The sequence below is a fragment of the Clarias gariepinus genome, chromosome 3, assembly GCF_024256425.1.
Source record: "Clarias gariepinus isolate MV-2021 ecotype Netherlands chromosome 3, CGAR_prim_01v2, whole genome shotgun sequence".
In the NCBI taxonomy this organism is placed as follows: Eukaryota; Metazoa; Chordata; class Actinopteri; order Siluriformes; family Clariidae; genus Clarias; species Clarias gariepinus.
Window position 1 is genome coordinate 47,580,001 of NC_071102.1, and position 15,000 is coordinate 47,595,000.

The 15,000-nt window shown below is 45.9% G+C and overlaps 2 protein-coding genes across 4 annotated transcripts in view; both read left to right on the plus strand.

The window, feature by feature from the left end:
- Positions 1 to 2,728, plus strand: part of tpcn3 (two pore segment channel 3) — a 22,405-nt gene extending 19,677 nt beyond the window's left edge. Inside the window, exons 14-19 of the mRNA XM_053492972.1 lie at positions 1 to 25; positions 1,342 to 1,561; positions 1,738 to 1,828; positions 1,933 to 2,046; positions 2,179 to 2,291; positions 2,371 to 2,728. The exon at positions 1 to 25 is cut by the window's left edge and continues 45 nt beyond it. Coding sequence (XP_053348947.1) covers positions 1 to 25; positions 1,342 to 1,561; positions 1,738 to 1,828; positions 1,933 to 2,046; positions 2,179 to 2,291; positions 2,371 to 2,498 — 691 coding nt within the window. The 3' untranslated portion in view covers positions 2,499 to 2,728. The remainder of the gene's footprint in view (positions 26 to 1,341; positions 1,562 to 1,737; positions 1,829 to 1,932; positions 2,047 to 2,178; positions 2,292 to 2,370) is intronic.
- A 2,639-nt stretch (positions 2,729 to 5,367) lies between these two features.
- ttbk1a (tau tubulin kinase 1a) overlaps positions 5,368 to 15,000 on the plus strand; it is a 63,347-nt gene continuing 53,714 nt past the window's right edge. The window contains exons 1-5 of one of the 3 annotated variants that reach the window (XM_053492962.1): positions 5,368 to 5,443; positions 6,381 to 6,509; positions 8,215 to 8,284; positions 9,437 to 9,589; positions 12,060 to 12,207. In XM_053492962.1, the coding sequence (XP_053348937.1) occupies positions 8,279 to 8,284; positions 9,437 to 9,589; positions 12,060 to 12,207 (307 nt within the window). In that variant the 5' untranslated portion in view covers positions 5,368 to 5,443; positions 6,381 to 6,509; positions 8,215 to 8,278. Of the gene's footprint in view, positions 5,444 to 5,888; positions 5,996 to 6,380; positions 6,510 to 8,214; positions 8,285 to 9,436; positions 9,590 to 12,059; positions 12,208 to 15,000 lie in introns of those variants that run through there. The other 2 variants (XM_053492961.1, XM_053492963.1) reach the window with 2 other exon arrangements.

A 15,000-nucleotide genomic window follows, 5' to 3' on the forward strand; every position in this document is an offset into this window, starting at 1 on the left:
GCTGACATTCGGGCAACTCATCCTGGTGCGTGTGTGTGTGTGTGTGTGTGTGTGTCACAGGCTACGTCCTGAATCACATACTGCCTGATCATCAGCTTTACACTGGCTAAACTCACCCTTACTTTCTTCACTCTAACCCCTCTCACTCCCTCACTCTTCCTCGCTCACTCACTCTCACTCCCTCACTCCCTTACTCTCACTCCCTCCCTCCCTTACTCTCACTCTCACTCCCTCCCTCCCTTACTCTCACTCGCACTCCCTCACTCGCACTCCCTCACTCCCTTACTCTCACTCGCACTCCCTCACTCCCACTCCCTTACTCTCACTCCCACTCCCTCACTCCCACTCCCTCACTCCCTTACTCTCACTCCCTCACTCCCTTACTCTCACTCGCACTCCCTCACTCCCACTCCCTTACTCTCACTCCCTCACTTACTTCCACTCCCTCCCTCACTCCCACTCCCTCACTCTCACTCACTCCCACTCTTTTACTCCCACTCTTTCACTCCCACTTCCTCACTCTCACTCCCTCACTCTCACTCCCTCCCTCCCTTACTCTCACTCTCACTCCCTTACTCTCACTCCCACTCCCTCACTCCCACTCCCTCACTCCCTTACTCTCACTCGCACTCCCTCACTCCCTTACTCTCACTCGCACTCCCTCACTCCCACTCCCTTACTCTCACTCCCTCACTTACTTCCAGTCCCTCCCTCACTCCCACTCACTCCCACTCTTTTACTCCCACTCTTTCACTTCCACTCCCTCCCTCACTCCCACTCACTCCCACTCTTTTACTCCCACTCTTTCACTCCCACTCCCTCACTCGCACTCCCTCACTCCCTTACTCTCACTCGCACTCCCTCACTCCCACTCCCTTACTCTGACTCGCACTCCCTCACTCCCTTACTCTCACTCTCACTCCCTCACTCCCTTACTCTCACTCGCACTCCCTCACTCGCACTCCCTCACTCCCTTACTCTCACTCGCACTCCCTCACTCCCTTACTCTCACTCGCACTCCCTCACTCCCACTCCCTTACTCTCACTCCCTCACTTACTTCCACTCCCTCCCTCACTCGCACTCCCTCACTCGCACTCCCTCACTCCCTTACTCTCACTCGCACTCCCTCACTCCCACTTCCTTACTCACACTCCCTCACTTACTTCCACTCCCTCCCTCACTCCCACTCCCTCACTCTCACTCACTCCCACTCTTTTACTCCCACTCTTTCACTCCCACTTCCTTACTCTCACTCCCTCACTCTCACTCCCTCCCTCACTCCCACTCTTTCACTCTCACTTCCTCACTCTCCCTCCCTCACACTCACTCCCTCTCTGCAGGTGGTGTATTATATCTTTGCGATGGTGGGGATGGAGCTGTTTAAAGGGGAGGTTCAGTATTTCGGCGTTGACTCCGGTGACCCTGCGCATCAGTTCTGCGGGAACGTCCTGCTGAACGGCTCGGCCTTCGCCCGCAATAACTACTGCAAAAATAACTTTAATGACGTCGTGTCATCCTTCGTCCTCCTTCTGGAGCTCACCGTCGTCAACCAGTGGCACGATATCCTGAAATAAACCGATAGATGTTTTATTACATATTATTACATATTGTTACATATTGTTACATATTGTTACATTAAATTACATATTGTTACATATTGTTACATATTGTTTATGCGTTGTGTGATTTTATGTTGCATATTATGTACTTGTTACATCCTTGATTCCGCCCCTCACTTCTGACTGGAGGCTTCACCGCTGTCACTCATGTTTCAGCGCGGATATTTTTCATCCTCTTCCACATTGTGGTTGTCATCATCATCATTAAGTAAGATTCATGATGATGTCATCAACTCTAATGATGTTAAAAAAAAAACTTCAGAACTAGTCAAACCCAGGCTTTTCTCCCTGATCCTGTCTCGCCTTCCCCAGTATCTTTGTGGCGTTCATCCTGGAGGCGTTCTTCATCGAGTACATGGTGGAGAAGAGCGAGCTGCAGACCGCGCTGGAAAAGAAGATCGAGGAACTCAACCTGTGTGTGGAAAAGTGAGTGTTCACTCCAGGGCTCTGTCCCAAATCCCAGTGTTTAGTTTTTCACAGGAATATTCAGTATTAAATCAGTAATTATTGCTTTATTGATGTGTGTGTGTGTGTGTGTGTGGGTGTGTGTGTGTGTAGGAACCATGTGGACAATAATCTGGTGGAGGCGATGGAGAGCCAGGACAATGATCTCGGCCCTGCTGAAGGAGGCAAAGCCAAACCCAACATCATGTTCCAGATCAGCTCCACAAGTAACACGCCTGTTCCATGTGCGGAGAACCTGTGCTGAGAAAGTGACCGTGTGTGTGACCATGTGTTTATGTTCTGCAGGGTACAGGACCATGGATGGCCTCCTCCAGCGCATGTTTGAGACAGAGATGGACCTCAGCGCTGATGACGTTGAAGAGGAGGAAACGGAGAACAGGACCTTCTCGAATCCAGCTTTCAGTTCCTCATAATGGAAATGCAGACTTTCTCTATAAACTTTAATTAACAAATTATAGCTGTAAGTACATATTGCATCATCATCTCGCTGCAGGTGTGAGGTTGGACTGGACTAGACTCTGTGAGGAGGATGGACGTGCTGCTGTTGTGGAACAGTGAAACAGTATTTACTGAATGTATAAAAAGAACACCTTGTATTCAAATATCATTTATATTACAATAAAATATGAATATGTTTAACATATCTTGAGTTTGTGGAAGCTTTGCCTAAAGAGCTTTAGACCAAACTAGCGTTGGTACGCGTCCTTGACGGCTAAAGAGTTTGTAGAAACAGCTAAAATGTTAAATCTAAAAATAATCTGATCTGATCTTTAATGTAATCAGTGATATTATTATAATTATTATTATCTGAGGTTGAAGCCCACGTCCATGTCTGTGTGTCTCTCTGTACAGCAGAACTCTCTGTCTAACTTATTAATACAAAGAAATCCCATTCTGTAAGGTTGAGTATCTTACGCCTTGTTTACACTAAGTTGTCCTTCTTTGGTGGTCAGACAAATACACTCCCTGTTCGGTAATCGGAGAGTGAATCACAGATGAGAAATGGAAAAAGTAGATCAAAGGATAAAGATGAAGGTTTGTCTACTCCATTAGCAGTTAGCCAAGCTGCTAGCTAAGGTTAGTGATAACAGGCTTATATTGAGGGCAAGAGGGCACATTTGTCTATTTGTGTATAGTAAGATTGTAGTGCAAGTATAAATGTGTAGAGATGTTCCTGAGACACTTTTGGCCTGTTTAAAGGTGTCATGATTAGGAACACCTCAGGAATTGGGCTGCTGTTGACCAAAGAAAGAAAAGGAAGAGGGAGGCCAGACATGTCCATAGAGAGGGGAAAAAAGAAGGGTAGAAGTGTAGAGGTTAAAGTACATTTACATTTACATTTAGGCATTTGGCAGACGCTCTTATCCAGAGCGACTTACATTTTTAATCTCATTACACATCTGAGCAGTTGAGGGTTAAGGGCCTTGCTCAAGGGCCCAACAGTGGCAACTGGGTGGTTGTGGGGTTTGAACCTGGGATCTTCCGAACCGTAGTCCAATGCCTTAACCACTGAGCTACCCCTGGCCCAGTAGATATAAAGTAGATATAGTAGATGTACTGTGTGTACAAGAGACGAAGAGGAAGAGAAGCAAGGCTGAGAAAGTGGGTTTAAACTGCTTTATTTTAGTCTAGATAATAAGAAACATTGTGTAGGTCTAATACTAAGATAAGAGTTTGCCAAGAGTGTAGTGGAAGTGAGGAGAGTGTCTGACTAACACTGACTAAGTGCTAGTGAGTGTCCCCACATAAGCATTGGTGATTGAAGCTAACCTTAATGGGCATGTTAGATGAAGAGACCGAGCGGGAGAAAGAAACAAGCAAAGAAAGTGTTTTAGGAAGGTTGAGGGAGTATTTTGCGAAGCTGATGAATGGAGAGAATAAGAGAGAGAGAGAAGGTTGGAGGAGCAGAAGGTAGTACAGGGAATTAGTAAGGTTAAAGTGAGGATGAAGAGTGGAAAGGCAGTTGTTCTGGGTGACATTCCAGTGAAAGCATGAAAGTGTTTAGGAGAGATCGCAGTGGAGTTGCTTAAGAGCTTATTTAAGATTTTAGAAAGACAAAGGATGCCTGATGAGTGGAGAAGTATAGAGAAGGTCTAAAAGAGTTACTTTGTGTGATTGTAGATCTAGCGAAAGCTTATGGCGGGGTGCCCAGAAGAGAGAACTGTGGTATTGCATGAGGAAGTCAGAAGTGGCAGAGAAGTATGGGAAGGTGGTGCAAGAAAGTGTTATGTACAAGAACAGTGTTACAGCGATGAGGTGTTGTGTAGGCATGAGGTTTATGGTGGTTTATGGTGGAGGTGGGACTGCACCAGAGATCTGCTCTTTGTTTCTTCATGTTGGCAGTGGTGAGTCCCCATGGACTATAATGTTTGCAGATGATGCTGTGATTAGCAGCGAGAGTAGAGCAGGGTGAGATGAGTTGGAGAGATGCACTGGAGAGAAGAAGCATGAAGATCAGTAGGAGCAAGGCTGAGTACATGTATGTAAATTTAGAGAGGGGGTGGAGGAAAGGTGCAAGGAGTAGAGGTAGGGAAGGTAGAGCAATTTAAATATTTAGGGTGAATTGTCCAAAGCAATGGGGAGTGTGAAAGAGAAGTGAAGAAGAGAGTGCAGGTAGGATGGAATGAGTGGAGAAGAGTAGCATCTGTGTGATCTGTGATCTGTGACAGAAAGGTATTGGTAGGAGAGAAAGGTAAAGTTTACAGGATAGTAGAAAGGCCAGAAGTGTTGTATGGTTTGGAGACGTCGCCGCTGAAACTCTGGAGGTGGCAGAGCTGAAACGCTGCAATTTGCTTTGAGACTGTGAAGAATGGACAGAATTAGGAATGAGTATATTAAAGGGACAGTGCAGGTAGGACGGTTTGGGGATAAAGTTAGAGGGCCCAGGTTAAGATGGTACGGACATGTGCAGAGGAGGGATGAGGGGTATAGTGGGAGGAGACTGTTAGAGATGTAGCTGCCAGGCAGGAGAAGAAGAGTAAGGACCAAGAGATTTACGGCTGTGATGAGGGAGGACATGCAGGAAGACAGAGTTAGATGAAGACAAATGGCCCGCTGTGGCGCCCCCTGACGGGAGCCGCCGTTAGGAGAAGATGAAGTAACCGCGCCACTGGCCAATCGCAGCGCGTCTGGCACCTCGGGGGGCGGGGCTTTGAGGAAAATGCCGCGATCAGCACGAGAGGGAGCTCTGTAAGCGCATGCGCGGCTAATGCAGGAGGGAGAGAGGCAGACAGACAGAGAGGTCCTCAATGTGACGGTGCTGAGTGAGGACCTGCACACACACACACACACACACACACTGAGCTCTGAGAGAAACCACCGAGTCTCCACAGGACAGGACCGAGCGGAGGATGAGCAGGTGGGAATAAATGTCTGTAATAAATGTGTGTGTGTGTGTGTGTGTGTGGTTTCACACACAGGTTTGAGTGATGAGGATGAGAGTTATATAACGGGGTGTGTGAGTGTATGGAAGCCTCAGTTCTCCTGCAGTGTGTGATATCTCAGAGCAGCTCGTCCTCTCTCTATAGAGACTGTGTGTGTGTGTGTGTGTGTGTGCGCGCGCGCTGCTGTCTGAGACATTAGAGGAGAATAAAGAATAGAGATGTGACTGTGGAAGGTTGCCATGTCGAATCACTAAGCCGCGGATTAGTCTCAGAGAAGACCGTTCGGGTTTTGTGAGGGGATCACGGTGGATATGGCAACCCTGTAGTGTGGCGGCACGTGCACAGTGATTTTGGCGCCTTCTGGCGGCTGTAGGCGGGAAGCGCGCGCCGGAGCTGCAGTGCGGATAACTGGAGAAGGACGCGCGCGATACCTCAGCGCGCTGATGAGGCGCTCGTTAAACACACACCTTCACACCTTCACACCTTCACTCAGTCACTTCCGTCTGTCTCCACCTTCTGGACTCGAGGTAAACACCCTGTCGTGTGTGATGGTGTGTATTGTGTGGAGTGTGACAGGCGCATTCAGGTGTGTGTGTGGTGAGGGGTGGTTTATGAGCAGACGTCAGTGTGGAGTTAGCCTAGCCTCATGACTGAATTACTGACTGTCAGCACTTTTACTTGTGTTTGTCAGGTAAGTGTGTAGATACAGCTTCATCTTCAGGACAGATGTGTTAATCATAAGAGAGTTAACCTCTTTACTAATCAATGAATTAAACACATCAAGGCCTTGAATAGTGATCGTGTGTGTGTGTGTGTGTGTGTGTGTGTGTGTGTGTGAGGGCCTGGTGTGTTTTACACTCCATATGTCACACTTCATTCAGAAAGACTTTAATGATTTTGACCCCGTGACAGAGCTGGTGGAGGTCAGGGGAGCGGCGCGTCCCGGTCGTGACCGTACAGAGGGAGCCGGCGCATGGTCACATCCCAAATGAAGATTTCAAAGAGACGGAGAGGACAGAGCCGCTGTAGTCCGTTTGCCAGGTGAGCTCAGGTACAGGTACTCCCTCTCACCCATGTCACCGTCACCCGGCGCCCTGGGTCGGGACGAGCCGGTACTCTGTCAGTGTCGGGTAAAACTCTGTAGATAAACCAACAGCACAGCCTACCCAGAATGCACCGCTGCACATTTACTCAAACGAAGATCTGTGTGAAATCCAGACTCGGGGGTAAACGCACACATCATCGGTGTGTTACAGCTAGTCTTTATTAAACACTGCTGCTGCTGGTGATGTGTGATTTCTGATATGTGTGTGTGGTTTGACTGCTGTGTTCCAGACGACTGGGCTGTGGTGTTGATCTGATGTGTGCAGGTGTTTGTAGGCAGCTCCATGTTCACCTCAGAGTGAAACAGTGTGAAGAACAAACACCTCAGAGAGCAGTGTTCTTCTGTTGTGTCCCCAACACCACTCCCCCCCCTCTTATCACCGCTCCTTCCCCCCCAAAACCGCTCCTCCTCCTCCCACCTCAACACCCCTCCCTCTCCTCCCACCTCAACACCCCTCCCTCTCCTCCTCCTTAACACCGCTCCCCCTCCCCTTCAAAACCGCTCCTCCTCCCTCTCCCCCTCGACACGCCCCCTTAACACCACTGCTCCTAGGAGTGTTCATGGTCACACTGCATTGAGAGTGTGTACAGTAAGTCTCCTACATACAAACATTCGAGTTACAAACTTTTGAGGGAGTTAAATTCACTTGAGTTCAGTCACAGAAGTTGGATCACATGTCTGGTGTACATGGTCACGTGTGTGCAGTGTGTATCTTCTGCAAGTGGTGTAGTGTACTGTGTGTAGTGTACTGTACTGTATAGAGTACATCACTAAAGACTACAGTAGTAAAGACTGCAGAGTATCGTAGTGTAATAAAAGCCCCGGATGTCCAGAATCGAGTGTAAAATCAGCGGTGATGAAGCTGGTACTGCTAAGGAGCTCTGTGCAATAACGGTGGAAATAAAAGTGAGAATAGTTGAGGGGAAACGGGCGAGGTGAAAACATCATCAGACCTCACTGGTAATGTACCGTGTGATTGTTCTAGAACATGGACGGTGTGTGTCGGACTCACGAGCGAGTTCTGTTCTGAGATCGTAGGGACTTACTGCCACTTTCTTTCTGCCACTCGTTCTAGTTTTGTGTTCCTGCTGAATATTAATCTCTTACACACTGCAAACATACTGTGAGTGTGCACTACTTAGTGTTTAGGGGATGAGAGGCAGGCTGGATTGGAACACAACCTTAAGTGTATGTACTGTATATATATTTATGTGTATGTATGTTAAGGGAATGTAAAACTAGCGGTTTGTCTCTGGCCTATGTTTACTGCTGAGCAGGTGTGTGTGTGTGTGTGTGTGTGTGCGCGCACTGTATTGTGTGTGTTTGGTGTTTAATTGTGGCCTGTGGTGTTTTTATTTATGTTTTGTGATGTGAAGCTGCAGTGTCGTGTGTGTGTGTGTGTGTGTGTGTGTGTGTGTGTTTTGTTTCCGACCTCTCGCTTCTTGCTGTGTGCTGCTGCTGTGTGTTTATGTGTATCTGTGTATTGTGTTTCTGTGGCTTTAATGACCTTTGACCTCTGCTTTTCACCTTGTATGTGTGTGTGTGAGACGGTGTGATGGAGGGAGGAGTGTTACTCGGCTCACCGTGTTAAGGCTGTGGGTGTGTGTATCACCTCTCTTCTCCTGTGTGTTTGGCTTGTAGGCCGTCAGAGGAGGGCTGTGGCGTCGACTAGCTCGTGTGTGTGAGATTTGGGAAGAGATTAATCATGATGGTGAGAGTTTCTTTTTGACAGCACACGCCCCTCCCCCTTTAACGCTGCCGGGCCTAAACTCGGTGTGGCTGCTGCAGCTTCCCTCTCTGCCTTCAGGAGCTGATGAATGGATGGCTGACCCTCCTTACCACATCGCACCCTTTAACCTCAAAATATCTCGCTCTCCGGCGCTCCTATAGCGGACCCGTCAGAACATCGGCGTTCCAGACCAGCGTCAGGACGCGTCTAGGTGACGTTCGTCCCATTAACAAAAGCGCTGCATGTGATACACAGACCCGCCCAAAGAACAGGTGTAGATGTGAGTTTACCCGTTAACCGGTTGGAGAGATTCGCGCGCACCATCATGCTAACAGTTCGATAGGTAGCTAATGTATGGAAATGCTAGCAAGACACAACAAGATGACTCTCACTAATGCTGTTCTGCATGTTTCTGACTGAATGAGAGGAATTCTGTGTGTATGTACGCATACTGCTGTCATGTTCCCTGTTTCCTGTAGTTGTGTATGAGCACTGTGCAGCTGGACTAGCCTGGGCTGACTAGCGCTTATGCTAAGCTAATGTAATGTGCATGGCCTTGCATGCAGTAGAGCATGGGTCATAGTCTCAGCCTGTTTAATGTGTTACACTCTGTGTGTGTGTGTGTGTGTGTGCTCCTCCTGGAGGTCATGAGGTCAAACAGGTAAGAATTGTGCGGGGGCGGTGATCAGACTCGGCAGAGAGCCGTGTAACACCACAAGGAAGCGAATAACCACCGAATAAATCATCTCAGACAAAATAGGGAGGGGGCTAAAACTTTTGCACAGAGCTACATGTCAGTGTAATATTTTTCTATAACTTACTGAACCCTTTATTTAAGTACCTGCTAATAGAGTGATGTCTAATATGTTAGCCACATTAGCATTAGCTCTCAGCTGATCTAAATTAAACACAGTGTGTGTGTGTGTGTGTGTGTGTGTGTGTGTGTGTGTGTGGCTGAATCTGTGCGTCAGCATCTCACACTTACTGACACACAGAGAGCAGTAGCACAGAGTGATGCTCATTCAGTTTAAATCCTGACGTGCTTGTGTGTGTGTGTGTGTGTGTGTGTGTGTGTGCGCGCGCGTGGGTGTGTGTGTGTGTGCGCGTGTGTGTGTGTGTGTGTGTGTGGTGCAGATTAATGGGTCGTTTAAGCTGGGGGCGGCCCGAGTGTTGTCGGGGTGGCAGTGTTTAGCTCCCGCGCTGCAGGAAAACGACAACATGAACGGAGCCACAGAGACGCAGGACATCCTCCCTCCTAACTGCATGGTGAAGGATCGCTGGAAAGTGGTAGGTACACACACACACACACACACACACACACTTAAAGCAGCAGTCTACTCACATTATATAACACTGTTATTTATTAAGAGCTGTTGTACAGTTCGGCAGACACACACAGTGTGATTTTGTTGTTACACAGTAATATAATGTGTTAAAGATACACACTACGTTACACGTGAGCACCAAGCGGCCCAAGGGCGTGTCCGGCATGTAAATCCCGGGAAACTACATAAAAATGCCGTGTTCTGTATCTCTGAGCAAATGAGTCTCTGCTGCTGTTGAGTTGAATCCAATAGAGGGCGCTGTCTGCAATTAGAACTGTGCTACCAGAGCTTCAGTGACGGGCTCATCACGCTAGAGGTCATTTAGACTGAACCAAAGTGAACGAATCAAAGGAGAGAAAAGTGCACTGGAAAAGTGTTTAAGAATGCACGTCAAAATGATTATTAAATAATGAGCATCGGCACAAACGTTACTAAGATGACCAAAGGGACTAACAAGGGGAAGAAAACAGATTTACAGAAGCAGGGTATGACCTTCACATCCCAGGGGGCGCTGTAGGAATCGCCTCGAATGTCCTACAGATATCAGGGGCAACTTGGCAAACACGTCCGAGGGCAGGAAGGCATCTTTATCTATTTTACCTCATCCACAGCAGATGTTCACGTGCAGAAGGTTAAGAAACACTGAGAGGTGACCTTATGACCTCACCTTTCATCATTTCGATTATGGAAAATATCATCTCTCATTGTACAGACTGAGTGATTGAAACTGATCTGTTGTGTAATGTGAAACAGAACAAGGCCTGATACTCCCGTAGAGGAGTTCTGCTTTTTCATCTCGTCTCAGTAAGACATTTTATTTTGGCTTTAGTAAGTCCGTATTATTGTTGGATTTTTAGGAGTTTCAGTGTATATAACTAATCACTTCTTATCTGTTGTGCATTATATTAGAATTAATAAAGTCTTCTCTCTATCTATTGGGAGAGCTGCACCTTGAGGATGTTGTAATCACAGCACATTGGTTTATTAAATGTTTATAACTTTCTCACATCTGGTTATTTCTGTACTTCTCACCTGAATCAGATAGACCGCTTCTGCTGCCTAGCTGGCATCGCGTACATTTCACAGCCACATACACAGACCTACAGTACACACATGTGACACGTTATTTCACAACATGCACATTGGGCTCATCGCCCCGCGCACATGTCAGTGTGTGTGTGTGTGTGTGTGTGTGTAAAACGCTAGCAGCACGTTGTAATCTCACTCTAGTCTCACTCTAGTCTCACTGTAATCTCACTGTAATCTGTAGTCTCACTCTAGTCTCACTCTAGTCTCGGAGAACAAAAAGCTGTAAAGCTTTAAAAAGCTGTTTTTTATCTTAAGTCTTACTCTAGTCTCACTGTAATCTCACTCTAGTCTCACTGTAATCTGTAGTCTCACTGTAGTCTCACTTTAGTCTCACTGTAGTCTCGGAGAACAAAAAGCTGTAAAGCTTTTCAGTTTTTTTTGTCACAGCCTCACACAAAACTGTCTGTACAAAACGAACCTCTGCCAGTCCTTCAGTATCAGTGAAGTTAAATCTGCTCCTAATCTAATTGTTTAGTAGAAGTGAGGTTATGAGCAGTTTTGTGTAACAACAATAAGAACAACAATAATTATTGTTAATACATACGCTAATAAACGTTTTTAATAAAAGCTGTTTATCTGCAGAATGATGCGCTCAGTATTTAATGTAGTGTTGAGCTTCATTAACTTCACTCTTACTCAGGACAGAGTTTATCTCAGGAACATTAACAGACTGTGGTTAGCGCTGTCACCTCACACCTTCAGGGTCCAGGTTCTATTCCTGTCTCTGGTCCTCGGGTCTGTGTGTGTGTGTGTGTGTGTCTCCTCTCCATGCTTGGAGGGTTCTCTCTGTGTACTCCAGCTTCCTCCACAGTCCAAAGCGGAAGCGGTCCACTAACACAGGACACAGGTCGTACACTCTAATTACACACACACACACACACACACACACACACACACACACACACACACACACACACACATCAGTGACCCCCAACACTCTTCTTTTACTTCCCACACTGGCTGTGTCCTAAATCACATTGTCCTGTATCCCAGGCTGTCCCTCAGTGAATTGTCCTGAACTGCTGGACTATTTTTAACACTGTTTGTGATGATGGGATTTGATTTGAGACACAGACACACACTAAATGGGACAAGTTTGTGGTGTTGTTTAGACAAGGGGAAAAAAACACTGTCTCTTCATTCTTACATCTGACTGTCCATCTGTCCACCTGCAGTCTGATTAGAGACAATCTGATCATTCTGATTCATACACATGATCTCACACACTTCTATAACTCTGTTGATTCTGTAAAGCTGCTTTACGACAGTTACCAGTGTTTAAACACACTACATGAACAAAAATGAGTAGTGACTGTGTGTGTGTGTGTGTGTGTGTTCTGTAGCTGAAGAAGATCGGTGGTGGAGGGTTCGGAGAGATCTATGAGGCTCTGGATCTGTTGACGAAGGAGAACGTGGCTCTGAAGGTGGAGTCAGCGCAGCAGCCCAAACAGGTGCTCAAGATGGAGGTGGCAGTGCTGAAGAAACTGCAGGGTGAGGACACCGCACGACACGGCACCACACGACACGGCACGACACCACACGGCACCGCACCACAGGGCACCGCACCACAGGGCACGGCACGGCACCACACGACAAAACACAACACCACACAGCACAACAAAACACAACACGACACGGCACCACACGACACGCCGCGGCACGGCAAAAACCACACCACACCACGCGACACCACACGACACGACACAAGAGTTTGTGCACTAACAGGACCCTCTCACTCCGGTCGTGTGTGCACTTTCTCTCGCTCTCTCTCTGTCTAAGTGCATGCTGGGATGCTGGGAGTAAGTGGGCGGAGCTCGTTTCAGCGTGAGTTTGAGTTGATCTCAAACGTTTCTTTATTAAAATTTTCTTTTATTAGGTCTCACTATGGTGTACTTCCCCCGTCAACACCATTTAAAAAGGTAGATCAGAAAGTGAACTTGAAATGGAAAGTGACTTTGAATCTTCAGGCGGTGAAAGAAGGGCAAAGAAAAGGTTGACTGGCTGGAAAGGAAAAGAGTACAATACAGAGGAACTGATTTTTTTTGTTGAAAACAACAAGAAGCTAAAAAGTTTATATATTGGACTATTTTACTTAAACTAAGCTAAACTCTGTGTTAAATAATGAGGAATAGGATTTGCCGTAGGCTTTATCTTGTTTAATTAACTGATTGTCTACTGTTGTTTATCTTTTGCTTAATTATGGGGGAGATTAGAGTCGCCTCCCTAAACATCAATGGTGCAAGAGATAGCAAAAAGAGAGCTGTACTCTTCAAAATGTTAAAGCAAAAAAAATAGATGTAGTTCTTTATGTACAGATGAATGGAACACCTGTTTTGAGTCACATCTCGTTCACTAGCGGGGGAGTGTCAGGCCTATTCTCTAACAGTTTTACCCCAATATCGTATACAGTAGAAGAAATAATCAAAGGTGGACAGGCTGTGTAAGATTTTGGAAACCTGTAACTCTGATGATTTTTTTTTATTGGTGGGTGGAGATTTTAACTGCACCACTGCGGACGTGGACTGTAACCACAAAGAACCTCATCTGTCCTCCCATAGACGACTTTTAGAAATATTAGAAAGACATCAGCTGTGCGACACATTGAGATTTTTCCATGTCTGACAAACAATACACTTGGACTAGTAATAACAGCATCTCCCTCACACGGTTAGACAGGTCTTATGGTTTTAAACATCAACTAAACATCATTAAGAGTCACATCAACCCAGTCAGTCGCTCTGATCACAGCCTGATTTAACATCAAACAAAAAGCGCATATTGGGTTTTTAATTTAAACAGCACACACTCAATGCCACAAAGATTATAAATAAGTCAGTATGTAAGTTACAGAAAGAAATCATAGATCTCCAATGACCATCCAGTGACGCAACACTTACACAGACCCTCAAACTAAAGAGTCAGAGGCTCCCTGATCTCCTGGAATCCAAGGTCAAGGTGCTCCTGTAAGAGCTCGCTTTCCGGACGCCAACCAAATGGACGCACCTTCCAAATACTTCTTTAATTTAGAAAAGAAAAAGGGGCAAAGCTGTTTAATACACAACTTACGCTCTAAAAATTGAGATATTTTATCAGATGTCATTAATATTCGTATGAGAGCTGCGCATTTTTATGAAAAACTACACTCTTCATCTCTTCTGTCATAGCAATAGAACCCTTACTACACAACTACAAACCAACTTAACGGAATCAAAGAAAATAAACTTTTTGTCTGTCTGATTATGCTGATGACATCATTGTAATGCTAAACAAGCAAAACGACAGATGTATCAATCAAGGTGCTGAAGAATTTCAAAAAAAAAAAATTTGCAAAAATAAACTGGGCAAAGAGTGAATTACGACTAATCGAAAATCGGTTTAAAAACATACCCAGACTTCCAGTTAAACTTTATAGACAAGAGGGGGATCAAATACTTAGGAGTCTACCTAGGTGACGACTCTTTTACACAAAAGAACTAGGAAGGGCTGATTGAAAGAATAAAAGGCTGGCTGGACAAGTGGAAATGGCCGACTCCAAAAATTGACGATTACTTATCATAAACAACCTAGTGGGCTCTTCATTGTGGCACAAAGTGATGTGTGTGGACCCTCCGGTGGAAGTTATTCTTGTAGACCTGTTCTAGGACAAACTCCACTGGCTGCCGAGGAGTATTTTGTGTTTACCCAAAGATGAAAGGGGACAAGGTTTAGCTCATCTTCAGAGGAGAATCGCCGCCTTTCGTTTAGAGTTTTTACGGAAATTCCTGGGAAGCTCATCTTGTTTTAGCTGGAATGCAGTAACCGGAGCGATTTTAAGGACGCTGGAGAACCTAAAAATGGACAAAACCCTTTTCCTGACAGACCCAAAAAGACTGAATCTATTGAAACCGCTGTTTTTTTTTATCACAACCTTTTTAAAATTTTTAACTTTTTTAAAGTACAAAGGCTCCAAACACATCATCTTTTTACTGGCTTCTAAAGGAACCTCTAATCCATGGAGCACGTCTGGACATCGCAAACAACTCTCTCTCTAATACCCTAATCCACTCTGGTATAACCAACCAAGGACAGCTAGTGGATCTAACGGGTGCAAACTTTCATAAGTCACAAGAAGAGACAGATATGCTGAAAGAGTACTGTGAGGGACAGGAAGAACTAGATGAAGGAGACCCTTTCCCTGACCTCACACTCTCCCTGTGACACACAGGTCAGTTTTTAAACTGCACAAACCTCCAAAACATGGACTTCTACAATGTCTCTGGGAAAAATCTGTTTAAAGCTTGTGCT